The sequence below is a fragment of the Drosophila pseudoobscura genome, chromosome 2, assembly GCF_009870125.1.
Source record: "Drosophila pseudoobscura strain MV-25-SWS-2005 chromosome 2, UCI_Dpse_MV25, whole genome shotgun sequence".
In the NCBI taxonomy this organism is placed as follows: Eukaryota; Metazoa; Arthropoda; class Insecta; order Diptera; family Drosophilidae; genus Drosophila; species Drosophila pseudoobscura.
In genome coordinates, this window is record NC_046679.1 from 25,631,208 (window position 1) to 25,655,141 (window position 23,934).

General features: G+C 47.6%; 8 protein-coding genes across 9 annotated transcripts; 4 read left to right on the forward strand and 4 right to left on the reverse strand.

The window, feature by feature from the left end:
* Nucleotides 1-496: 496 nt before the first annotated feature.
* LOC6897780 (uncharacterized) lies at nt 497-1,882 on the reverse strand. The gene is made up of 2 exons (XM_002137849.3): nt 1,283-1,882; nt 497-1,211 (listed from the first exon to the last, which is right to left on the reverse strand). Exons 1-2 carry the CDS (start codon nt 1,295-1,297, stop codon nt 558-560), a joined length of 669 nt encoding a protein of 222 aa, XP_002137885.2. The 5' UTR covers nt 1,298-1,882; the 3' UTR covers nt 497-557.
* Nucleotides 1,883-3,137: 1,255 nt separating this feature from the next.
* Nucleotides 3,138-3,590, forward strand: LOC6897781 (uncharacterized). The gene is made up of 2 exons (XM_003736769.3): nt 3,138-3,245; nt 3,311-3,590. Exons 1-2 carry the CDS (start codon nt 3,183-3,185, stop codon nt 3,548-3,550), a joined length of 303 nt encoding a protein of 100 aa, XP_003736817.2. The 5' UTR covers nt 3,138-3,182; the 3' UTR covers nt 3,551-3,590.
* Nucleotides 3,591-3,655: 65 nt separating this feature from the next.
* LOC4802767 (serine protease snake) lies at nt 3,656-5,211 on the forward strand. The gene is made up of 5 exons (XM_001359590.4): nt 3,656-4,072; nt 4,126-4,241; nt 4,313-4,422; nt 4,480-4,644; nt 4,708-5,211. Exons 1-5 carry the CDS (start codon nt 3,703-3,705, stop codon nt 5,138-5,140), a joined length of 1,194 nt encoding a protein of 397 aa, XP_001359627.3. The 5' UTR covers nt 3,656-3,702; the 3' UTR covers nt 5,141-5,211.
* On the reverse strand, nt 5,184-9,241 carry Gel (Gelsolin). Of its 2 annotated transcripts, none has more exons than XM_001359591.4 (7): nt 9,113-9,241; nt 8,522-8,714; nt 7,935-8,009; nt 7,611-7,806; nt 5,843-7,554; nt 5,656-5,781; nt 5,184-5,388 (listed from the first exon to the last, which is right to left on the reverse strand). In XM_001359591.4, the coding sequence occupies exons 1-7, from the start codon at nt 9,151-9,153 to the stop codon at nt 5,329-5,331; spliced, it is 2,403 nt and encodes an 800-aa protein (XP_001359628.2). In that variant the 5' UTR covers nt 9,154-9,241; the 3' UTR covers nt 5,184-5,328. The 2 variants fall into 2 exon arrangements, with proteins under 2 accessions (XP_001359628.2, XP_003736820.1); XM_003736772.3 differs by lacking the exon at nt 9,113-9,241 and adding an exon at nt 8,971-9,106.
* Nucleotides 9,242-9,287: 46 nt separating this feature from the next.
* Nucleotides 9,288-13,361, reverse strand: abs (ATP-dependent RNA helicase abstrakt). Its single transcript, XM_001359592.4, has 3 exons — nt 11,331-13,361; nt 10,942-11,255; nt 9,288-9,404 (listed from the first exon to the last, which is right to left on the reverse strand). The coding sequence occupies exon 1, from the start codon at nt 13,256-13,258 to the stop codon at nt 11,399-11,401; it is 1,860 nt and encodes a 619-aa protein (XP_001359629.2). The 5' UTR covers nt 13,259-13,361; the 3' UTR covers nt 9,288-9,404; nt 10,942-11,255; nt 11,331-11,398.
* Nucleotides 13,362-13,818: 457 nt separating this feature from the next.
* On the forward strand, nt 13,819-15,269 carry LOC4802770 (pre-mRNA-splicing factor RBM22). The gene has a single exon (XM_001359593.4). It carries the CDS (start codon nt 13,911-13,913, stop codon nt 15,177-15,179), a length of 1,269 nt encoding a protein of 422 aa, XP_001359630.1. The 5' UTR covers nt 13,819-13,910; the 3' UTR covers nt 15,180-15,269.
* Nucleotides 15,270-16,180: 911 nt separating this feature from the next.
* On the forward strand, nt 16,181-18,277 carry DhpD (guanine deaminase). The gene is made up of 5 exons (XM_001359594.4): nt 16,181-16,376; nt 16,440-16,700; nt 16,879-17,033; nt 17,096-17,369; nt 17,436-18,277. The coding sequence occupies exons 1-5, from the start codon at nt 16,281-16,283 to the stop codon at nt 17,994-17,996; spliced, it is 1,347 nt and encodes a 448-aa protein (XP_001359631.3). The 5' UTR covers nt 16,181-16,280; the 3' UTR covers nt 17,997-18,277.
* A 359-nt stretch (nt 18,278-18,636) lies between these two features.
* Nucleotides 18,637-23,631, reverse strand: aux (cyclin-G-associated kinase). Its single transcript, XM_001359595.5, has 9 exons — nt 23,242-23,631; nt 22,368-22,607; nt 22,164-22,303; nt 21,146-22,108; nt 20,651-21,060; nt 20,202-20,584; nt 19,152-20,134; nt 18,922-19,083; nt 18,637-18,859 (listed from the first exon to the last, which is right to left on the reverse strand). The coding sequence occupies exons 1-9, from the start codon at nt 23,426-23,428 to the stop codon at nt 18,749-18,751; spliced, it is 3,579 nt and encodes a 1,192-aa protein (XP_001359632.3). The 5' UTR covers nt 23,429-23,631; the 3' UTR covers nt 18,637-18,748.
* Nucleotides 23,632-23,934: the final 303 nt, after the last annotated feature.

The window sequence follows — 23,934 nt, forward strand, 5'->3', positions numbered from 1 at the left end:
TTCGTTCATTGTGTGGTCGGAAGGGGGTGGGGCAAAGTTTTGAAATATTCTTGTAACAGTGACATATAACAGAAGTCTAAAGATAAAATGTCGTTGCTCTAGCTCTTATAGTCTTTGAGCACTAGGCGCTGATAGGGATGGACAGACGGACGGATGGACAGACAGACAGAGCTCAAACGACTCGGCTATTGATGCTGATCAAGAATATATATACTTTAAGGGGTCGGAAACGATTCCTTCTGGACGTTACACACATCCATTTTCACCACAAATCTAATATACCCCAATACTCATTTTGAGTATCAGGTATATAATCTGTGAGTTATTGCAGATAGTGATAAATATGAGGAAGGAATATTGTGCTGACTGCTGGGCAGCTTACCAGGATATCCTCCGGAGTGTGTTCATTCTCTAGGCCGTAAAAATCCGAAGAGATTTTTTACATGTCTTTGCATATATGTAAATGTAAAAAATCCATAGTTTAGCTAATTAATCGCTTTGTACATATCTAAATTTATTTTATTAATAATCTACATCTAGAGGAAACTTTCTTATGTCTAAAACCTTCGGTTGGGTGGTGGCAAATACGCGCTAGTCGATGGTGCATTTATATTGCCCGTGACGACAGAACCTCCCACGCTTCCGCCGACAACACCCTTGGAGGCAAAGTCCAGGACCGGGGCCGAGGAGCCAGCATTGTGGTTGCTAGAGGGGCCAGGCAGCGAGTCGTACTGAGCCTGAATAGTCCGCTGAGCATTCTCCGCGTCGCTCTGAGTGCGATACTTGACAAAGTGCACCTCTGGCTTGTGGTTTGTCTGCACTTTGATTTGGTTGAGCTTGTTGGTCAGATCCCCAATGTCAGCCTGCTTGTTGAGCACGTAGATGGCGGTGCGGTCGTCGGAGGCCGAGGTGGCTAACTGGAGTGCTGCCTGCTCGAGACCCGTATTCTCGGGCCCCTTGATGAAGAGTACTCGGAGGTTCTTCTTTAGCGAATTGGCAATCTGCTCGTTGGCGTTCGGGTTATCGTACTCCTGCTCTGGGGCGCTGTAGGAGAAGAACTCCTTGTTGAACTCGTTGGAAATGAGTATGGGCTCGGAGAGCTGGGCAGCACCACTGCTGGACACCCCAATAAGTCCTCCGTTGCCATCTCCGGCATGCGATCCGGGCGTGTAGTCGTACTGGCCGCGGGCGATGGCCACCAAGCACAACATCTAGCGGAATCAGGTTGTGCATTAGACTATCAGTCCGTGGACCTGAGCAGTAGACAGTGCCAAGAACTTACCAGAAAAGCGCGCATTTTGATCGAGTGTTTGAGGGCTGCGCACCAGAAGGCTTGAAGATTGGAAGTGTGTGCTGCGTGGCTGTCTAGCTACCTTTGTCTCGAAATTGCATCGCGGGCCGTATTTATACTGCAGCAAATGGGTCTCTGGTTTCAAATGGGGCAGGTGGTTTGGAAATTTCTTCGGCCGAATTCCGTTTCATTTTCCGGCATGTTCCAGTTAATATGACCTTCGATTTTTAATTGGATCAAATACTATACAAATTTGTAGGGTGCAGAATGTGGAAATCTATTCAAATTAGGGAATCGGCGGTGTCTTCTATGATATTTGGGCAGCGCTTTCCCACTCCAGTCAACGCGAAGAGTGCATTTCAAATGGGGACCGACTTGACCTGAAATGCAGGCTTATGCAATCGTAGATTTCATATTGCATCGAAACACTAATGACATGATATATGCATACATACTCTTATACGATTATGCCTATGTCTATGGGGTATTTATAAGAAAAAGTAACCTCCTAACCTCGTAAGCTCCTTACGACACATATACTCCTACTCGTATTGAAATGTAAACAATTGGGACAAATAAATATAACCCAGATGTCCAAAGTTTAAAAAATAATTTACATGTTTAAAAAAGAATTTAGCATCACGCTCTTAAAATTAAAACTGAGACATACGACCAGATGGATTGACGGGATATCAAGAATGTGGGTACTCTGGTCAAAGTCTTAATGCCTCTGAAAGGCTATACAAAAATGTTATTGTAATAGAGTAAGAAGTCCATTTGCGGAGGCGGCTGAGATATAGTAAAACCTAATCTTATATACTAAGAGATCGGGGCGGTTCATTACGGATATATTCATATATATATCCATTATGGATATAAAATACTGGCAAAGTAGAAATGTATATTTGTATCTATAATTTCATTTTGGGACATATTCATCTATGTACGTACACACATATGTATAGGTGTGCCCAGAATACAACACCAACCTATTCTATAGGGCAGGGAGAGATCAATTTATTTTTTCAAATGTAGCATACTTTTGTCGACCAAATTTGTGTAGAAATCATGTAAAAAATATATAATTTTGTATATATGTAGGTATACATGTACATAGATTGACTGTTCACTGCCACGGTTCTCTGAGGCACTGGGGGTTGCATGGATGCAAAATGAGGAAATAGTATTTGTGGGTATAAAATATTTTGATTTTTTCCATTATCTGTGCAGATACGAGTGTAAAGGCTGTCTACAAGTACCTGCTTTTCCGACACGGGAACAGTTGATCGTCTCTCATTTTTGATTTGAGTAGTGCTTGGTGTGCTTCGGTATCTCTAATACATTTAGTTAAAGCAAAGGTGTTAGGAAGGTATTAGGTATAGAATATAATAAACCAAAGAGACACGCAAACGGAGGATGATTCCTTCCATAAATTGCATTTCAAATCCAAGCCCTTTATATTAACAGTACTATTCAGAGATCTAAAGAGGTATAGTGTGACACTTTCTTTAATGATCATTATCCATGAAAGATCGCGTTCTTTTTTATAACAACAAAATTTCATATTCGATTTTCGCTTTTGTTTTGACATTGCCATAAAGATTGAAGCTCTCACCCAGTTTCGAATCCAGTTTAACAAAACCAGGCGAATTTATGCATAAATGAAGTGATCGCCAGCAGATCTAACGTCAACCGGCAGCACTACACCGAGTTTTGGATAAAAACGGGTCGTTTTCTGCGATTTCGGAAAATCAGAGCTCTAGGAGGGGTAAATTAATATTTTAAGCAAATCAAATTGAAAACGTGTTTGGCTAAAGTTGTTCAAGTTCAAATTGCTGCAAATTATCACAATGATATGTTTTGCCGTCTGAGTCTTTGCCTATAAAAGCAAATGCCGGTTAGGGCGCGCTTTTTAGTCTACTTCAAGATAGTCGCCAACATGAAGACGATTTGCGTGAGTTCCGACTGTTCTAGAAAGGGAATCTTATTCCCAACTAACGCCTTACATGTTTTTTTCAGGTGCTCCTGCTCGTTACCCTCCTGGCCATGGCATATGCTACCCCTGCACCTGTGCCATCGCCTAAGCCCGCCGGAAATGATCCCACCGTGAGTGTGCTGCGCTACAGAAATGATCAGGAGCTGGAGGCCATTCAGCGGGCCATCATTGCTCAGTACGAGCAAGTCGGGGGTACAACCCAGGTCCACGCTCCCCGTGTTGCACACATTGTTAATCCCTCCAACTTAAGAATCAACATTTAATGCTCTCCGAAAATAAATTTGATTCTGTTAATGATTGCAAGACTCCTCCAAAGCTGATAAGGTAGGGCGATTATTGTTTCTTGGGATTGTTCTGACCGAGTGATGCGAGTTAGTCTGCCTCTGACATTCGCCGCGTACGCAGGTTTTCGAGAATGTTTCTTTCGGCCACGCTGTCCCTGATATCGGTGTTCGTTCTCTGCTGTCATGCCCAGCGGCCACCACCAGGTCCACCGCCGCCCCCGCCACACCGAGTGCCACGACCCCAAGGCCCACCTCCGAACAGAGATGCGATTTACTTTCCCCTCGAGCGAGATATACTGTTCCCTGGCTCAAAGGGGTCAAATGAGCTGGAGGATAAGATGTGGTATCACATAAGCGACTTCCATTTTGAAGAGGTCGAGAATCTGCCCCAGCCCAAGCGCAGGCATCACATGTCCCCGCCTAGGCCTGGCCAGCCCTTTCCACCGCCTCCAGGTGGCTTCAAAGAGAAGAAGAACAGGCGACGACGCATCTGTGAGCAGAGTAAGTGCCTCAGAGTAAAGTTGTTCCACGAATCATTGGCTTTGTCCCCAAAGAATACTCCGAGTATGTGGAACGCATCTTTCCGAACGATACCGCTGTAGCAGAAGACGCCAACGACGCCGATTTCGATGGACGCATACTGGCGAGGCCTGGTGAATACCCCCATATGGTAAAGATTGAGCTCGAGCTGATAAACTGGTGCTTAACCTGAAACCCGAACCATCGAATCTGTTTTCCCAGGCGGCAGTAGGCTTCGAGGCGGACACTGGGCAAATCCAGTACAAGTGTGGTGGCAGCTTGATAAGCGAGAACTTTGTGCTGACCGCCGCCCATTGTACTTCCATATACGAGTGAGCGTAGTTTCCGTTTACGAAACCTTTGGATTTATATTTACGAACCTCGTTTAGCACGTCCCCGAAGTGGGTGCGCATCGGGGACTTGAATCTGGTCGCTGATGAGCGAACAGTGGTGCCCCAGCTAATGCAGATAGAGGACATTTTCCCACATCCTAACTACTCAAAGGAGTTGTACTACAACGACATTGCTCTGCTAAAACTGCAGGGAGAGGTGGAGTGAGTAATTATACATACAACAAACAAGTACCGACTGAGACCCACATCTGCAACATCTTACAGGTTGACCGTATACGTAAGACCCATACGTCTGTGGGTATTTTCCGAACTGCCCACTTCCATTGCGTTTGCCATGGGATATGGCTCGACAAGCTTTGCAAAGCCCATGACGAACCGCCTGACAAATTTGAACTTGACCGTTGTGCCCAATGCTGAGTGCAACGCCGAACTGCCGCCGATTTCCGAGACACCGAATGGTGTGGTGGACAGTCAAATTTGCGCACAGGATTACATCCTTAACCGCGACACCTGCCAGGGGGACTCAGGTGGTCCCTTGCAGCTGAATCTGCCAGGTCGGCGTCGTCGCCAAAATATTCATTATCATCTCATTGGTATAACGTCGTACGGAGTGTTCTGTCGCAGCAGTTACCCGTCGGTGTACACGCGGATATCTTCCTTCTTGGATTGGATCGAGGGCACAACGTGGAACGAATAGGCATCTGATTAGGAACCCAATTAAATAAAGTATTCTTTGCTTATTAGCTGGAATCTATCGGCTGCAATATATCCAGCTACTTTCGTACATTTTTTCAATTTTTTATAAAGTTACATACGATACACGTTTTCAAAGGGTAAAAACAAAAAGGTATTTGGTAAATTTTGCTGAGATTCCATTCGAGTTTCCTAGACCTCATTGTTAGCATCAAGCACTTGCTGCTTGACGTCCTCGTAGGAAGGCAATGTCTGTAGATGGGCGAAGAATATATTGCGATTAGTTATACAGAAAATGTAGTCCACCTCAACAAATACTAGCATGCGACTAATGCATTAGTCTTCTACTCACGGATGACATTGGCGAAAGTTATTAGTATGTTTAGTGACGTGTTTAAGGTTAAGCAATGCACAATGCACAAGCACACAAAGCACACCGCAGTGATGAAAGCAATTACAAATTGTTACGATTATGGATTTATGCGGAGACTAGTTAGCCTCAACCTGCGGCTCACTAACCTGCCAGTAGTTGTCCTCCCAGCTCGGGAACATACGCTTGAAGGCGCGTGGCTCCTGGCCCTGGGCGACGCGCACAATGGTCAAGGTGTCGATGGTGCGGGCAGTGGGCTCCACACGGATGTAGCGCTATGGCCATTGAAGAATTAATTAAAAAGGAAGGTTACAACTATGTGCTCTTAGAACATACCTTTGCCATGTCTACAATCTTGCTGTTCTCCTCGGCGGTGGCTCCAGAGCCGACCCACAGATAGATTTCATCGCCGGCATCCAGCAACATGACATCGTCGGTGTCCAGGTCCTCCTGTTCGTACTTAGCCACTTCCTCGACCTTTACAAATCCATTGCGGGTCAGACGACAGTGGAAGAGACGTGGCTCCAGCAGGGGGGCTCCATGGTCGTCCAGGCTGCGATCGTACTGGCCCTCGCCATTTAACTCCTCCCAGAATTCCTCGGGCTCTGCCCCCTCTTCGACCACCTCCACGTCAGCATCGTTCCAGTAGTGGGCAAAGCGTTCATTAGCCGCATTTTTTTCGAAGCTAGACGCACCCAGCCCATTCCAAATAAAGATCTTATGCGATTTTGCGGATACGAGAGCGAAAGCGTCTCCAGAGGCCAATGACGAGCTATCGGCGGGCACTTCGCTAGCATGGATATCGCTCTCGACGGTACCTCGGATACGGAACAGCTGCGCCGTCACTGGCAAGGCGGTGTACGAGGCCAGAAGCTTACCCTTGAAAATCTTATAGAAGTGCCGCGGCTCGTGGCTTTGTGAGGTCAGCACGAGCAGGGCGTTCTTCTCCACAGCCATACTGAAGCCGTCCTGGAAGGCTCTCTCCTTAACAACGGCGTTGGCCTTGGCTCCCTGCCACACGTAAACGATGGGGCCCTGGTCGCCATTGTTGGCCTCGTAGTTATAGGTGAGGATATAAGACCCAAAGCCCAGAAGCGGAAGGTTCTGCTCGAAGGGGACAGTGTTGACCAGGACCTCACCCGAATTGGGTTTGCTGACGTACTGCGTGATGCTCTCAATGCTGTTCTGTCCGTGGTCCGGCATAAAACCAATGGCCCGTCCACCACTCCTCTTCAGTTTGTGCACCACAGCGTCGATCTCGTCCACATCCAGCGACTCGTCTGAGCCGATATCCAGAGCGGATCGAATAAGGCGTGTGTGCGCCATGCCGGCATCGCGCCAGGTGGCAAAGTACTGTTTGAATGGTGCGGACTCGGCGCCCTCGACAATGCGCTGGATCTGTGTCCAGGCAGGATACTTTTTGGTGCGGAGGAACTCTTGGGCCTTGGCCATGGCGTCGGTTTTCTCCTTTGGAGTGGCGCCTCTTCCAACCCACACGAAAATGCCAGAGCCAGTGTCCAAAATGAAGCAGTCACGTGTATCCAGCATGGCCTGAGTCAAAGGTTTCTGCGCAACGGTATCCACTTGTAATTTGCCGCTGGCATCGCTCACCTTGTAGAGGGTCACGGCGGCAGCGTCAGCTCGCTCAAATGCACTGTCCTCCTCTGCGGTAGATTCCTCGGGAACCTGGTCGGCCGAGCCAGATCCGAGCACATCAAAGAACTGCTGCTTGTCTGTATCGGTGCTGAAGTCATCTATTATTTGCACACGGGCACGTCCATTGTGGTCCTGATCTCTGATTTGATTCGCAGCACTGATGGCCTTCAGCTTCTCAACGCGCTTGGCCTGCGATCCCACGTAGACGTAGATATCGCTACCAGCATCCAAGATGAAACAGTCGCCCTGATTCATCGAGGACACGGACAGATTCACCTGTCGCACACGCACGTTCCGCTTGCCCTTGACCTGGAACAGACGCTTCTGCCCCTGGGCGTTGGTCTCTACGTGCTTGAAGCCGGTTCCAACACCGCCCTGCTCGTATCGAACGCCTGAAATTGTGGTTTGTTATTTGACTGCGTGAAACGGCTTTGGCAGCTTATCGAACCATTCTTAAAGTATCCCAGGAACAGCTGCGACTCGTGATCCTGCACCTCGCGATGCTGTACAGGGCCGCCATTCAAAAGGTCATCCAGTTGGACGGTAAGGATGGCAGCAGCCCCAGCCTCATCGGTCGATGTTTCGGAGCCTAACCAGAAGTGCACATCCCAGGAAAGTTTCTTATCTTTCTTGCTTTCAATGGTCTAGAATACATATGTACAAATGTACATTATTCACTGATTCAAAAGAAATGCTATGCATGGTTCATGGGAAACTTGTGATTCATACACATAGAGACACACAGAGTTCTCTCCCACCATATCATACTTACATTCAGCACAATGAAGGAATCTCCGGTGTAGAATTTCCCAAAGTTATTCTTTGGGTAGGCCACAGGCTCGAAATTCTGAAGAAAGTCAAATAAATAATAAATAATGATAGAAGAAATGGGTATAAGTAAATTGCTCTACATATAGACAACATTTTGCTTATGGGATAAATGTTTTGACCATTTCCCATTATAAACAAAAAGCGCTAGCCATACCGGACCTAATAAATTGAGTTAATGAACAGAACATTGGCTAGACACAAACATATGTATGTGTAGATGGATATATCTAGCACTTATAAACATGTGGCAAACACATTTCGTGCGTTCGGCAACGAAGAAGGTAAGAAGGGGGAGTGGACCATGCATGCCTTTACCCGCCGGTTTGTGAATGCCACAGGCAGCCCCACCAACCTCCGGACTACGCTGCAAGAGCAACGCAGCCAGTCGTGCGTGGGTGCTGCGCTGCGATGCGAACTTTCCCCCAAAAAGATGAAACAAGCTCCAGCTATTTATACGCTTCTCGGAGCAGCCGGCACCGGCACTGGCCCCAGCCAGAGCGAAATCAAATACACGATATATTGACTTACCTCAATGCGCCAGATCTCCAGGCCAGGTGTGCGGCCGGCGTTGGCAAAGGCTGGATTCATTATGCGTCTGCCGGGCTGCTTGCTGTTCCCAGAAGAAGGCTGGATTTGTCCGGTTTGAACGGGGAATGCGGGACGGGCGTTGAACGTACCCGCTGAGCAAAGAGTGGTGGAGAGTGCGAAGAACACCAGCAGGCTGGAAAACAAGCAGATCAGTTTGTACAAAGTCAAGGGAATCAGAGTCCGTCTGGTCGGGTTGTGGTCCCCCGCTCAAGGACCATACAACAGTCATCGTCATCCGACTGCCTTCGGGTGAGTCATGCTCATAAATGGCCATAAATGTCACATGGCGGCGAAAGTTTTTCATCAGACGCGTTCCATATGATAAACTGCCATGTATAGGCAATAAGCTCGTAAGACAGTACTTATGGAGAGTACACTCCTCTACTTACGGCTTAGGCCAGATGAGTGCTCTGACGCGCGTCGTATGAGTAACCCCCTGTACAACTGATTGCACTAATTAAACTGTCTTATATTTTCCGTCGAGAGTACTATTGGAGCTTATTAGCCAAGAGAACTGTTCGCTTGCATTACCTGGAGATGACTGCCATGCTGGCGGCGCCCGAAGTTTCCATTTCGGTATCGCCTCTGTCTCGTGCCGAAGCGACAGCAGCGCCGCTTTGTTTATTGTTGCGATAAATATAACAAGTTGCGCGTATATCGCGTATTCCCCGATGTGGCTGGTCTGGGTATTCGCCTTTGTTATGAGTGTATATGGATGTACATATGTATGCTTTGTTTTTCTCGTTGCGTTTGCTTCCACCACCTCAAACAGAGATGATTGTCCGCGCTGATGCTGATCCCAGGCAAGAGCGTGTGAAGTAAACTGTAATTGTAAGAGAAGGAACGACTTAGCGTCAGCTGTTAAGAGTGTTTAAGAGATCGCCCCGATAAGCAGAAATGTATATTTGGAGAATAGTTAGGAGCTAATTAATATGTTAACTCCCCCAAAACACGTTTGTTCATACCAACTAAGTCATATATTTTCGCTATTCAAATTAAATCATTATTTTCCCATAATTCAAGGCATCTTGTCAGGGAACAATTCCTAGCAACTGCCAACTTGTACTATGATATCATTTTTGCACACGCATTAATTAGCTCCCACATTTTGTACAGTATCAGGCATTAGTCTACGACCAACAAAGGAGTTCCACTTGGGATGAAGAGTGGCTTAAGAGTTGTTTTTGAATGGTTTTCGTTATTTCCTAATAATGGTTGGGCGTCAATCGAGTACGCAGACTTTTGTCCACCACTATTTACATATAGATATATTGTATATAGGCACATATGCTGTGATGTCTGATCGGATCTAAAGGCCGTCTGCCGAAGCTGTGAATTAAAAGGCTGCACGCATGTTTTGCAAATTGCTTTCAAGTAATTAGTTTTGCGCCATGACGACACGACACGTCTGGGGCAGGTAGCGTGATATCATCGTTGATACCAAACACCAAGCCCAACAAGCCCTTTCTCTGCAAGTGGGTCACAATAACAAAAAAGGTGAAAAATGTCCATATTTAATTGGAAGTATCTGACTTTTGGGGCACTTTCTGCGCCGTTTTCAAGTTCGCATTTGTTTCGCTTGACGTCTGTCCTTACAGAGTGAATTTCAAACATAGTGAACGTGGTTCGGGTATCAATCATGAATGCCTAAATACATATGAGCACAGGTACCCGAAAAAGTCGTTTCTACGTATCCACAAGCATTGTAGTTATGTATGTACATATGTACAAAAAGCGTCTCGTCAACAAACCAACCTATCAATCACAATTAATAAAGAGTTGAATGGGTGGCACAAAAGGTATGTCCCATTAGGACCATCAATAACAACAGCGCTCTTCTGGGGATGCTAATCTTTCAACAATATTGTATGGTACGACAATGAAGCTAAAGAGCCGCACAGAACCTCGAATAAATACGCATTTTGAAGCACACTTGATGTACGAGTAAACAGTACTATGACCGCTTCCGTTGCGAACATTTTTACAAAATATAAACACACTCGGAGGTATTGTGTACTATAATTATGTATGTACATACATGCTATACTACCGAAAGGTCTGAGCTCGGGATCATGTTATATTTTTCAAAACAAAAAAAGTTGATAAGCAAAATCAGCATCCAATTTAATTAGATGAGGTCAACACATTTTCAAAGGCAGCAAGCAATTGTTTTAGTCTATAAACTGCATTTATGTAATCAGCCATTAATTGAGCTCAATTAAGCAGCCCTGTCAAGAGTCTCTTGGGACTAGTATATGCTATGTATATTAACTGCTAGTCCGTTTGTAGTTATCCTTTGATGCTACCGAAAAGTTGCTATCGAACGCTCAGAAAATCAAAGCAAACAAGTAAACACTTACTTAGGTCAATACGAACTGCCCCAACCAAGACTTAATGTGCGACTTAGCACAGAAATATCACGGGAACTTCGAGCGAGGTGCGAGGTGCGAGCGACAAACGGCCGATCGAGACACTGAACTAAAGGCAAAGCTCGTCTTCGCTTTTATAAAGTCTGGGCTGGGCCGGGCCCGGCCGCACTCACAGCCGAGTCGCAATCGCGCCGATTGTCTCAGCCGCTAGCTTGCCTTGCTCGCTGCCACTGTTGTGCCGCCGTAGATCGTTGATAAGGTGAGCAGCGACTGATAAGTACAAGTGAAAATTACCCGCACTCAAGCTGTAAACAGACAGAGATTGAAAACAAAATTTGAGAATTCTTTGAAATAAAGTCAAAAGTCGGGCAGTGCTTCACCTAAACGTAAGCATAGGAATTCCCAGCTTTATTTCAATCCATTCGTCAAAGTAGTCTAAGAATAATGTCTAGTAATCGGCAGCAGTGTTCGATAGGTAGTCTCTTCGACCAATGTTGGAGGCCTGCTTGTTCTGAACGGCCTCCAGCTTGGGGCACTCGGTGATGCGATGCCCAAGACCGCCACAGTAGCTGCAACCATGTGAATCGCCCAGGTCCAGATGTTGGTGCTCGGCCTCTGGCGCCAATTCGTCGAGAAAATCGGGCACCTCCTGCTTGCCCTCAAGAAGAAGGTGTTTCAGATCTAGAAGTACAGATTGCTCGGTAATCTTGTTGATAAGAGTGGTAGCCAATCCCTTGGTGTTCGAACGACCAGTTCGACCAATGCGATGCACGTAGTTTTCAATATCATCTGGCATGTCGTAGTTAATGACATGTTGCACATTGGGAAAATCCAGACCCTTCGAGGCAACGTCTGTGGCCACAAGCACGTCTTTCTTTCCCACGCGGTAGGCGTCGACAGCTCGAGAGCGCTCTTCCTGGTCCTTTCCGCCGTGTATGGCCACCGCCTCGACTCCCTTCAGCAGCAAATACTCGTGTATGCAGTCCACGTCCTGCTTCTTCTCGGCAAATATCAGCACGGGTGGCGCAGTCTTCTGTAGGCAGTCGAGCAAGTAGACAACTTTTGCCTCCTGCTTTACATATTCCACCTGTTGGGTGACGTTCATAGATGCGGCTCCCGCTCGCCCAACATTTATGGTTACCGGCTTCACAAGCGCAGACCGGGCAAAATTCTGAATCTTTTTCGGCATAGTAGCCGAGAACAAAAGGGTCTGGCGCTGGCCCTTGAAGAAGGAGAAAATTGTGCGGACATCCTCCTCGAATCCCATGTCAATCATCCGGTCAGCCTCGTCCATGCACAGATATCGGCACATGTCCAGCGTGAGGATCTTTTTATCCAGCATATCCATAAGTCGTCCGGGCGTCGCCACCACAATGTGGACGCCTCGGGATATCACATCCAGAGCCTCGCTAACTGGCAGCCCTCCCATGGCCAGACAGGATCGCACCTCAGGCATGCCACACGCTTGAAGGTGTTTACTGTAGTGTTGAATGATCTCGTGCGTCTGCTTGGCCAGCTCCCGCGACGGGCATATGATCAGTCCGTATGGTCCTTCATTGCGTTCAAAGGGCAGACTATACTCCTGCTCAAGCGCGAACATGAGGATGGGCAGCACAAATACCAGTGTCTTGCCGGAGCCAGTGAAAGCAATTCCAATGAGATCCCGCCCAGCGAGGACGGTGGGCAAGCCTTGGACTTGGATCGGAGTGGGTGTCTTAATGCCCTTAGCGGCAAGGCCATCAAGAATGCCCTTCGGAAACTTCATCTCGCGGAAACTTCGTATGGGGGGGCTGGGATTCTCGCCCTCTACGAGGATCCTCAGGTGCTTTTGGATTGCTTGTCGCTCCTCCTCAGACATGGCTTCTATGTAGCGCGGCGGACGCCAGGATGTCTTTATAGGATCCTCGTACTGTATGCCCTTCGCCAGTTCCGCTACTCCCATCAGGGCCTTCTGCTGGGCAATGCTCTCCATGATCTTTGCCTCCTCGCGCAGCTGTTTCTCCACAGCGCTTAGTTTTTTTGCCTCTGCTATCTTTTTCAGTTCCGTATGCTGGTCCAGGAGGCTGATGTTGTATTTCCGTCCATACGTCTCGGCGTCGTGGGCGCCTTGTGAGTCGTCGTCGTTCTCATTCTCGCTGGACGACTTGGTCTGTGCCGTTTCGGATGCCAGTTGGACGACGCGACCGAGCTTCATCATGTGCTGCTTTTTCCGCTCTTTGACAGGCACATACGGTACATAGTCATCGTTCTCATCCGCTCCGTCATCGGATGACTTTGAAGTTCTCCTGTACCTCTTTACATTTGCCATTTTGTTAACGAAATTATTTATTGATATGAATATGTAAACAAACGAGGATGCACAGCTGCAATACGATAGTTGCTGGCCAGTGATAGTCGATATTATAATATCGATGTCACGGCTCGTGATATTCATTTGAATTTAGCCGAAAGCGCAGTTTGTTTCAAATGGTATAATGGCCGTGTGACATTATCCTTTGCTAACTGTGCTTGAACTCAACTTAGAAAACTGGTAAATCCGGCAAAAAGAGCTTAATTAATACCTTCGAATCAAATGAAAAGTGATCTGCTCCCTCTTTGAAAATAATTACAGTTGAAATAAAACAAACAAAAAAATACGTATTTCGAAATATGTTATCAAAATATAATGTTTTTGTTTATGTTCAGAGGAAAGGTGGTATGAATAATCAAGAAGAGTTTACAATCGTTAATATTTTCCGTCGTTTACTTCAAGTAGTTGAACTATTTAAATAGAGGTGGCTTAAGCGGGCTAAGCTTTGTTGTATTGCATTCGTCAGTATATTTAGGGTTTATTTTTAAAATCATACTGTATATTTTGGTATAATTCTGATGGTCGGACGGTATATTTTAACTATAATTCCTCGGTCACACTGATACCAAGTAACTTTTTAAGAAAAATTTATTAAATATTTCGTGGCGTCATGTCTATGTCCAAGACCACAAACACCTACAACCGACAGAACTGGGAAGACGCCGAATTTCCGATTCTGTGCCAAACATGCCTGGGGGACAATCCGTACGTGCGCATGATAAAAGAGCGATTCGGCAAGGAATGCAAGATTTGCACGCGTCCGTTTACCATATTCCGCTGGTGTCCAGGAGCCCGAATGCGCTTCAAGAAAACTGAGATTTGCCAGACGTGTGCGCGCCTAAAAAATGTTTGTCAGACATGCCTGCTGGACCTGGAGTACGGACTGCCAATTCAAGTGCGAGACGCTGCCCTCAAGGTGGCAGACACCATGCCCCAAAGTGACGTTAACAAGGAGTACTACATACAGAACATCGATGCTCAGCTTCAGGATGGCGATGGCACTGAGGCGGCTGGCGCCGTCGGCCGCTCTCTGGCGGCCAATGAGATGCTGTCCAAATTGGCACGGACTGCACCCTACTATAAGCGGAACAGACCTCACATCTGCTCTTTCTGGGTAAAGGGTGAGTGCAAGCGTGGCGAGGAGTGTCCATACCGTCACGACAAGCCGAACGAGCCCGACGACCCACTCTGCGAACAAAATATTAAAGATCGCTACTATGGACGCAACGATCCAGTGGCCGAAAAGATCATGAAGCGAGCAGCCTCGCTGCCAACGCTCGAGCCTCCAGAGGACCGCAACATAACTACCCTGTATGTAGGCAATCTTCCCGAGGAAATCACGGAGCCGGAACTGCGCGACCAGTTTTACCAGTACGGCGAGATTCGGTCGATTGCACTGGTGCCGCGACAGCAATGCGCCTTCGTGCAGTACACCAAACGAAGCGCCGCCGAGCTGGCAGCTGAGCGCTCCTTCAACAAGCTGGTGATCCATGGCCGAAAGGTAAGCATCAAGTGGGCCCACTCCCAGGCCAAGCAAGGAACTGCGGCCAAGACGGACAGACGCTTTGAGGTGGCAGGCATTCCGCCACCCAGCGCCAAGCCAAATGACTACTTTAATCTGCGACAGGAGCAGATAAATGTCATGCCCGCTGGCATGAAGCTCCATCAGTTACCCTCAAACTTGGTGCCGGCCTCCGCGTACCAGATGTACGGACAACCAACCTATGCGGCGCCCTACAGCAACACAAACAGCGGCACAAGTGCAACGGCCACATCTACCTCTGGTGTGAATCTCGACTCGATCTCGATTCCTCCGCCACCTGGTCAAGTGCCCTATCCCAGTCAGGATGCCACCCGCATGGGCGCCCTGAAGAAATAATATTTATTAATGACGACTGCAATTTTGTATAAAAACTGGAATACTTTTGAAATAAAGTCAAGGAAAACCTGTCGGGTCAAGCAGCTTAAATATTGTAAATTATTGCCAGTGGTGCGGCCCAAGGGAAATGCATTTTGTTGTCATTTCCAATGCCCCCACTGTAAAGATCATTTGCTACCGCATATGCACATGCAGCGGAATTCGTTCGTCTCTATATCGCAACCTCTCGTACTCGGCTTAACAGCGGCCTTTTTTGCTCATCCAAATTAGCAAAAAATTTTTTTAAAATTTGAACGTTTAAAGACGTTTACAGAGGCATGTGCCTGCAGCGTTCCCAGGTCCGGATGCGCCCATAACGTATGTATGGCGCCCATATTGTTATGGGCGCCATACATACGTTTTAAAATTTTGCCACGACTTCTTCCGTCCCACCAAAGACGAAAGTCTGCGACATCCTCAATTTTAAAGATACGAGAAAATCAAACCGGATTCCCACACCCAGACTGTATAATCCGAATCAGATCGAATCATTATTATAGCCAGAAGGAGCAAATTAAACTGCACTGGCTACGATCCTTCGATCCCCTGTTGGCTCCTTACTTCAACTTGTGTTCTCTTGGGAGATAATTCTCCCCATTCTTCTAATGAATTGGTCGATGACATTCCTGTAATGACTACTTTTGTTTCTGTCCGGGATCCGCACGTAACTAGTTTCGCTTTTATATTATTTATTATTTATTTTATTTATTTATTATTTATTATTATTTAAATTTTAAAAATATCAGCAGCCCTGGTAGGCAGTTGAGAAGCGCAAGGTAGATTTACATATAGGTACAATAAATCAAGAACAAAATAATATAACAAAATAAACCAGGCGAATCCATCCAAGGGTAAAAGCATAAAATAATGGCTGATTTTTGATTTAATAAGGCTCTTCAAACAAAGAATCACGTTATTTATGTCACGATTTATCTAGATTTGCAACACATTGTAAATATCTCGGCGTTCGCCCAGAAACGCGTGCACTGTGGTCCAATTTAAATACTTGCCTGCCAGGTTTTCCTCGCGCTTTCTTGAACACGTTGATAATAAACTGCCGTCATGAGAATTTACCGTGGAACGATTGTGCATACCAAATCTTTTGATGAGTTTGAGTCTTTTGAAAATGGATTCTTGGCCGTGGCTGAAGATGGAAAGGTATGGTTATATGAGGGATATGATATAAAAAGTTCGAGCTAAGAAGTGTTTGGTGTTCCTCAGATTATCGGAGTGGGCAACGACTATGACTCTTGGCTGTCCAGCAACAAGTTTAGCCCCGCGGAGCTGACCGAGGTGCGTCTGTCGGAGAACCAGTTTTTGATGCCAGGATTTGTAGACTGCCACATACACGCTCCGCAATACGCGCAGTATGGCCTGGGACTGGACATGCCACTGCTGGACTGGCTCAACACGTACACCTTCCCTCTGGAGGCGAAGTTTTCCGACCAGAGCTACGCCCTTAAAGTGTACAAGAGCGTTGTCGTAAGCATCAATTAAAATTGCCGCAACCATAGTTTTTGTTGCTTATCAGTTCGGTCGCACACTCCCATCGTATACTGACGATCGCGGGTTCCCGCTGATCGTTGATTGCCCATCCATCCGACAAACACTTGATTGTAGCGCTTGCAGTGCTGATAATGTGATACGATACCCCATATAGGAAGCAACGATACGCTGTGGAACCACCCTAGCCTCCTATTTCGCCACCAACAACCTTGAATCCACACTGATACTGGCACGGGAGGCTGTTCGCCAAGGCCAGCGGGCACTGATCGGTAAAGTATGCTCCAATTGCAACAGCCCCGACTACTATGTGTGAGTACAGCGTGTAGCCGTCACAGGTATCGATTTGGCCAACTCAAACACCTTATTCACAGGGAGACGACGGAGGAGTCGGCAAAGGCGACGGAAACATTCGTTTCGGAGTTGCAGGGCCTCAAAAGCCCCCTTGTGCTTCCCACGATAACGCCGCGATTTGCACTCAGCTGCAGCAAGGAGCTGTTGAAGGAGTTGGGCGACATTGCCAAGCGTCTGGACGTCCATGTTCAGAGTCATATCAGTGAAAACCTTGCAGAGGTGGAAGTCGTGAAAGGAATTTTCAAAACTAGTTATGCCGGGGCCTACGACGAGGCTGGCCTACTAACCAAAAAGGTAAGTTGACGGCGAGACTGTAGCTTGGATTACTGTCGTCTACTAATTCATCTTTATATCCCACAGACGGTGATGGCGCACGGTGTACATCTCGAGGACGAGGAAATTGCACTCCTGAAGCAACGCGCCACATCAATTGCTCATTGCCCCGCATCGAATACGATGTTAAACTCCGGGCTGTGCGACGTCCAGCGCCTAATCAGCGCCGGCGTAACTGTCGGACTGGGAACAGACGTGTCGGGTGGGAACTCTGTTTCCATCCAGGATGCCTTGCTTCGCGCCTTGGATGTGTCCAAGCACTTGGAGTTTTTCAAGAAGCAAAACATTCGCGGCACGGGCGAAGCCAAAAATCCCGACCCGAAGTATGTTCAACTGAAGTACAAGCAGGCATTCTACCTGGCCACACTTGGCGGCGCCAAGGCCCTCTCTCTTGACCACCTGACTGGTAACTTTATGCTGGGAAAGGAATTTGATGCCCTGCTGGTGGATGTCAGCGTCGTGGAGGAACCAGTGCGTCCGCTCAATGTCAATGAGCTCGTCGAGAAATTCATTTACACTGGCAACGATCGCAATATAGTAGAGGTCTTCGTGGCCGGTAAACGGGTCAAAAAACCCGAGTCAAATTAGGGAAATCGGAATGTAACAGTTGCATTTCACAAGGAAACGAATATAGAGAATTTATTATCTTGAGGACAAATCGTAAATGCTGAAACGAAAATTCGCTTCTAAATAACATAATCTATATATATATATATGTGTATATATATATATATATGTACACTTGGAGGATTCCCATGAATCCATGTCAACACTAACTTTTTCAAATACAGCTTGTACATTTCAGAAAATTTTATATGTACATATGTAACTTCTTAACATCTCAGAATACAATCGGATAGGATATAGTATGTAGGCGCATGTATTGTAATCACATATTGGCTAAAGGGGCTACAGGGACAGTCAGTAATCACCTTAGTGTTCGATTTTTGAAGCGAGAATATTTTCAGGGGAATATATAGGTACATACGTGTATGTACATACGTTCTAGGAGAGAATTCAAATTAGGGCTTGGCTTCAATTTAACTATAATCAGCATGGAGCTTGGGGTGTTTGGGGTGTTTGGGGAATGTATAGGCATGGCATGGCTTGATTGGTGTACAAATTAAGTAAATTGTCCATAAATAGTTAAACATTTCATAGGGGTCTCGTTTGGGCTAGCTAAAATGCCTACGCCTTTGACGGCATAGGCAAATACTCGTACTCTCACTTCACATACTTAGGCTTACACTCTAAAATGGCTTTACACTATTTTCAGCTATTGGTAGCATAATTAGAACTAAGCTAAAAAGATCGGCATATCTATAGATTTGGGACGCGTTTTACGCATTGAACATATTCTGCTGCGTGGCATCGTTTTCAAAATCTGTCCACGCATTGTTCAGTTCCATAAAAATGAGCTTGGCAATCTCCTCGTTCTCTGTGCCATTATGCTGAAAGATTCGCATGTTGCAGAGCACATTTATAATTCTTTTTGGCCAATTACAGCACTCACCTTGTCAGGATGCACGGCCAAACAAGCACGACGATAGGCCTTCTTCACCTCGGCAGGTGTCACCATGGTAGACATTTCACACCGCTGCCATTTGGCGTTCTCCCACAGCACCGAATGCATGGAGCTGAGAAGAGCTCGAATGTTGTTCTTTTTACCATCAGTCTGAAAGCATTTTAAGTGTTTACATAGTGACTTGGTATGCATTGGTATGCATTGGCATTTGACCTTACCCATTCCATTATGCGAACTTTCTTGGGGTCCATGTCCTTGACGAGCTCTTCTTTGCGCATTTCATTGATGGACCGTGGACCGTGACTCATTTTGCTGCCAAACGAGTATCCCTGCTGACCCAGGATGTCTGCAAAAATATCAGAGCCCTTAACCCCTCCACCTGTCGCCTGCTGCGGTCCTTTTGATGAATCGAAGTGTGCGCGACTATAGTCCGCACGTCCTTGAGCAGGTGTGGTCTGCTGTGGCGGAGGAGTCTTTACAAACGTTGGCTGTGGCTGTGGCGGCGTCTTCACAAATGCTGGTTGCGGTTGCGGCTGGGTCTGGGGCTGGGCTTGCTGCTGGGATTGGGCCAAAGGCTTGTGCGTGGGGCTCGAGAACTGCGTCGGCTGGGGACTGCTGCCCACCGGCGATTGTCCACTTAGTGTACGCGGATTGAAGTTTATGTTGAGACCTGAAGCTAGGTTAGCAATATCCGCAAAGGGGTCTGAAGGCTTTTGGGACTGTGTGGGCGACGGATTTTTTCTGGCAGGAGCTGGTTGGCTTGTAAAAGTCGGAACAGATCCCACAAAGGGTGGAAGTCCTGCACTAGTCGAGGGCTTTAGGCTAGGAGTACTGTTTTGGTCTGCTGCGCCGAAGATGTCGAACAGGTCAGCGTTGATTTTTGGCAGTTGTGCCTGCGGCGGTGGAGGAAGGATGTCTGGGACTGAAGTCGACCCAATGCCAGTAGAGTCATCATCGCCGAAGGCCCCCAGCAGGTCAAAGCTGGCATCAGTGCTGGGCATGGCGCTTGCTAGGGGATCTGCTGCTGGTGCGTCACTCGGCTGCTGGTTTAGATTAAGCAAATCGATGGGCGGCGAGGGCTCCGGCACAGCAGCGGGAGTATCATGAGCTATTTCGGTGACGTCGGGCAATACAAGCGGAGAGCTGGACCGCTCTGGTTTCCTCGCCGGTGGCGGCAACGGACGCGTGGTTGGCTTTGTCACTAAAATGAAGCCATGTTGTAGATGGTATTCCAGGACGATCAGTCCAAAACGATCGATCAAGCTTACCGAAATTGTCCAGCATCTCGGCATATTCCAGGTCTGAACTGAACAAGGTGTGCGCCGATCGTTTTGGCTTGGCTGGTATCCATGGGGGCTTGTGGCTGGGCGGGCTCTCCGACTCTGTCACAGCCAGCGATAGCGAGACGCAAAAGTTCGGCGTCACCTGCTCAGGATCTGGCAAGTCGTCAAGGTCGTGACTCCTGAACGTTATCAAGGTCTCCGGCTCGGGAATGAAGCCCGTGTGGATTTGAAACTGACAGATCTTCAGGCCTTGGGGCCGCACCATCCCCTTTAGTGCATTCCGAGCGTGGTATAATACTATTGTCACTTCGCCGCATACGGTCAGATTAATGGGCAGCACAATTTTTCCAGGGCCGGCCAGGTGCAGACTGCAGAAGATACAAAATGTAAGCTTCGTCACTTCGTCAATGTGACTGGCTCTCTCGCTGCCTTACCGCATCTTGTCGTAGTCCTGCAGGGTGCTGAGCATCATCTTCTCGTTGCAGTAGATCTCCATGTAGATTCGGCAGCCGTCCCGTGCCTTGGTCATTCGTGGAACGGGCTGGCAGGTGAGCGCCACCAGATTGGTGTTCTTGTAGTGAGGCAGAAGTGGAGTCGGGCGTAGGATGTCGCCAAAGTAATACAGAAAACGAAATTCCGAAGGACGCAGATTGATGGTGTGTCGCTTGACCGCAAACACCTGCACAGCGTCCTCTGGCTCGTGAAGAAGGTCCGCATACATGAGCAGTGCACAGATCACGGTGGCAGCTGTGCATCCTCCCGAGTCGCCAGTTTGCACGACCACAACCGACTTTGGATCTGCGTTGAGGAAGTTGTAAATGTCCGCGGACACAGTAAACAGACCCTACAGGAATGACGGAATAGAGAGGCAAGAGCATGAACTCTTCGTAAAAACAGCAATGATTTAAAAAGCTAATTGTTTTACACACCTGCAGGTTGGGAGCATGTGCCTGGGGGCAACCATATACGGAGCCTGCTTCCACCGTTCGCACAGGGGGTGGGAGTCTCGGAACAGTGCGCTGTCCAAAGTTGTAAATACTAATCTTCTGAGGGGCGAAGCGACTCTCAAGGGATAGGCGGACGTCTTCGATGTTGTTCGTCTTGTAGGCCGACTCGAAGCCATCCGATGGGCAGGGCATGACCAGAATCCTCGATGTAATGTGGCTGATATCGAGATCATTACGTGCTATGGACTGCTGCATTGTCTGCATGACCTTAGTGGAGGTGTCTTTTAGGTTCTTGAACAGCGTTCCAGCTCCTCCGCGAAGCGATGACAGCAAACTTCCTTGTCCATTGATTGAAGCAGTCGCGGCTGCGACGGGCGCAACTTGCGCTGCAGCGGCAGGCGGTGCAACGGAATAAAATTCTGATTGTGTGGGTGTACTTCGTGCCGGACTTTCGGACGGCGATGACGTGATTGGGATCCCCCGCAGGTCTAGGGGCCCTTTCAGGGACCAGTTGTTTGTCTCCGCTATGGCCGCCAGACGCTCGAGTACCATGGAGATGTCCAGACGCTCAACGGGATTGACTTTGAAGCAGCCTTTGATGATATCACGGAAGCACTGATATCGTGGCTCGGGCGGCAGTATGTAGTTTGCATTAATGATGCGCAGTTTGCCCCCATCCTCGTACGGGTGTCTTCGATAGCACAGGAAGTAGAGAATGCATCCCAGGGCCCAGACATCTGCCTTGGTGCCTATCGGATTGTTCGACCAGGTGTCCAGCATTTCGGGTGCGCGGTACATCGGCGTCGTCACAGTGTTCAGCTGGTCCTCCAGCATGTTACGCTGGTGAGCACTCCATTCGAATGTGGGGGAGAGTATTTCTCTGGTTGCAGAGCCAAAATCGCACAGCTTGATCTGCTTGTCGTTACCGATCAGGAAGTTTTCGATCTGAAAGCCAAAAAGATAAAGGGCTGGAGATATCAGCGCGGGTCGGTTTGCTTACCTTTATGTCCCGGTGGGCAATGGGCGGCTCCTGTGCGTGCATGTATGCAACGGCCCGTGCCATTTGATAGAAAATTCGCAGCACGACTGGCGGGTCAATGGCCCCATTGTCCACCTTAAAACAGTCCACCAGAGAGCCGCCTGCAAGCAAATCCAACGGAAAATATAAGACAGCAATCCGAGAAATATCAATCCCTTCCCTTACCCTTGCAGAGTTCCGTCAGCAGCAGATACTGAACGCCTTGCTGGGGCTGCTGTGGTGCCGGGGCTACGTAGCTGGATCCGACGAAGGCCACAATGTTCGCATTGCCCGAGAGCTGCTTGTGGACGTCAATTTCGCTGGCGATGGCAGTGCAGGCCTGCTGGTCGGCCCCAATCAAGCGCTTGAGGGCGTATTCGGTGCCAGTTTGCACATCTTGTGCGACATACACGAACGCGTAGCCGCCTGAAAGTGGGGAGAGGAGAGACGAGCGGGTGAGGAAGTTGATAACACAGCTCTGATAATAAGGCATTTTAATTTCATTTACAGTGAACACGCTCTGCGATGGACACTGACCCCGCGTCGTGTGTCTAGCCAAAAGGGGAGGGATCAAGCCTACATACTACTTACTTACTTCCTTTTCCAAGTGCTATATCTACTAAACGTTCTGCCGCTCTGAATGCTGGTGAGAAATGCTCTTATATAAGAAGAGAGCCGCGCAGACAACTTTGGCTTGTGATCGCATGTCTGTGCTTGAGTGATTCATAGGTCAGGGAACGTTGAAGGTACGCGAATGAGTACGGAACGAGTAAATGTGAAAAAGCTGCGTCGCGGCGCCAGCGCCAGGTGCCAGCGCAACGCCTAAAAAAAAGACACGCATTGCCACCGCATTTACGACCCGACAAGGCGACTTTTTTGAGGAAAAGCCAAAATCAGAAAGCGTAAACAAAGAGAACGCCCCTTGCGTTGCATCGCGCTCATCTGTTGCCTTCAAGCCACCACTCGGAGCGTTGGCTTCACTTCCTATTGATTTTTTGTGGGCTCTCCTTGCTGCATCTGATCAGCCAGGGGCCAGGGTGACTGTTCCCACTCCTCCTACCTTCGGCTATGACGCACTTGATGCGCAGCTTGTGGCCCCCAATTTCGACGAGCTGGCCGACGTATTCGTTGTCCAGTCTGCCACTGTTTGTGGCTGCTGCAGCTCCTCCTGCAGCCCCGTTGGCAGCTGTGTTGCCGTCGCTGGTGTTAAAGTAGCTGAAGTTCAGCGACTTGAAGAACTCGCCCATTGTGCAGGTGGCTAACGATGGTCGATGGTGAGGACTGTGAGAAACGTTTTAACGCGAGCGATTTGTTTTGAATTTGTTGAGTCCGATGTCCATTAACAGAATTCGGCGTCTTCCCAGTTCTGTCGGTTGTAGGTGCTTGTGGACATAGACATGACGCCACGAAATATTTAATAAATTTTTCTTAAAAAGTTACTTGGTATCAGTGTGACCGAGGAATTATCGTTAAAATATACCGTCCGACCAACAGAATTATACCAAAATATACAGAATCATTTTAAAAATAAACTCTAAATATACTGACGAACTCAACTTCTATACATATTCCTTGTTTTTGATATTCCGTCGAATATTACTAGGCATATTGAATATTTAGCCATGCCCACATAATTTTAACCGATTAATGAATCAATTTTTTACTTGACTGGCTTATTTTAAACTCTTGTTTCTGTTGAATTTAGTCTAAAAAAGGATTTGGCGAAGAAGGTCAAATAAAAAAAACTTAATGG

What these genes read in the sequence shown, in the direction of transcription:
- LOC6897781 (XM_003736769.3), top strand. Translation starts at nt 3,183, where the DNA reads ATGCCGGTTAGGGCGCGCTTTTTAGTCTACTTCAAGATAGTCGCCAAC. An exon ending in CCAACATGAAGACGATTTGC is followed by an intron (nt 3,246 to 3,310) that starts GTGAGTTCCGAC and finishes TGTTTTTTTCAG; the next exon opens with GTGCTCCTGCTCGTTACCCT.
- LOC4802767 (XM_001359590.4), top strand. Translation starts at nt 3,703, where the DNA reads ATGTTTCTTTCGGCCACGCTGTCCCTGATATCGGTGTTCGTTCTCTGC. An exon ending in CATTGTACTTCCATATACGA is followed by an intron (nt 4,423 to 4,479) that starts GTGAGCGTAGTT and finishes AACCTCGTTTAG; the next exon opens with CACGTCCCCGAAGTGGGTGC. An exon ending in AAACTGCAGGGAGAGGTGGA is followed by an intron (nt 4,645 to 4,707) that starts GTGAGTAATTAT and finishes AACATCTTACAG; the next exon opens with GTTGACCGTATACGTAAGAC.
- Gel (XM_001359591.4), bottom strand. Translation starts at nt 9,153, where the DNA reads ATGGAAACTTCGGGCGCCGCCAGCATGGCAGTCATCTCCAG. An exon ending in AGCATGGCAGTCATCTCCAG is followed by an intron (nt 8,715 to 9,112) that starts GTAATGCAAGCG and finishes CTTGTTTTCCAG; the next exon opens with CCTGCTGGTGTTCTTCGCAC. An exon ending in ATTCCTTCATTGTGCTGAAT is followed by an intron (nt 7,807 to 7,934) that starts GTAAGTATGATA and finishes TATGTATTCTAG; the next exon opens with ACCATTGAAAGCAAGAAAGA.
- abs (XM_001359592.4), bottom strand. Translation starts at nt 13,258, where the DNA reads ATGGCAAATGTAAAGAGGTACAGGAGAACTTCAAAGTCATCCGATGAC.
- LOC4802770 (XM_001359593.4), top strand. Translation starts at nt 13,911, where the DNA reads ATGTCTATGTCCAAGACCACAAACACCTACAACCGACAGAACTGGGAA.
- DhpD (XM_001359594.4), top strand. Translation starts at nt 16,281, where the DNA reads ATGAGAATTTACCGTGGAACGATTGTGCATACCAAATCTTTTGATGAG. An exon ending in AAGTGTACAAGAGCGTTGTC is followed by an intron (nt 16,701 to 16,878) that starts GTAAGCATCAAT and finishes TACCCCATATAG; the next exon opens with GAAGCAACGATACGCTGTGG. An exon ending in CTGGCCTACTAACCAAAAAG is followed by an intron (nt 17,370 to 17,435) that starts GTAAGTTGACGG and finishes TATATCCCACAG; the next exon opens with ACGGTGATGGCGCACGGTGT.
- aux (XM_001359595.5), bottom strand. Translation starts at nt 23,428, where the DNA reads ATGGGCGAGTTCTTCAAGTCGCTGAACTTCAGCTACTTTAACACCAGC. An exon ending in CACATGCTCCCAACCTGCAG is followed by an intron (nt 21,061 to 21,145) that starts GTGTGTAAAACA and finishes TCATTCCTGTAG; the next exon opens with GGTCTGTTTACTGTGTCCGC. An exon ending in CAGGACTACGACAAGATGCG is followed by an intron (nt 20,585 to 20,650) that starts GTAAGGCAGCGA and finishes TATCTTCTGCAG; the next exon opens with TCTGCACCTGGCCGGCCCTG.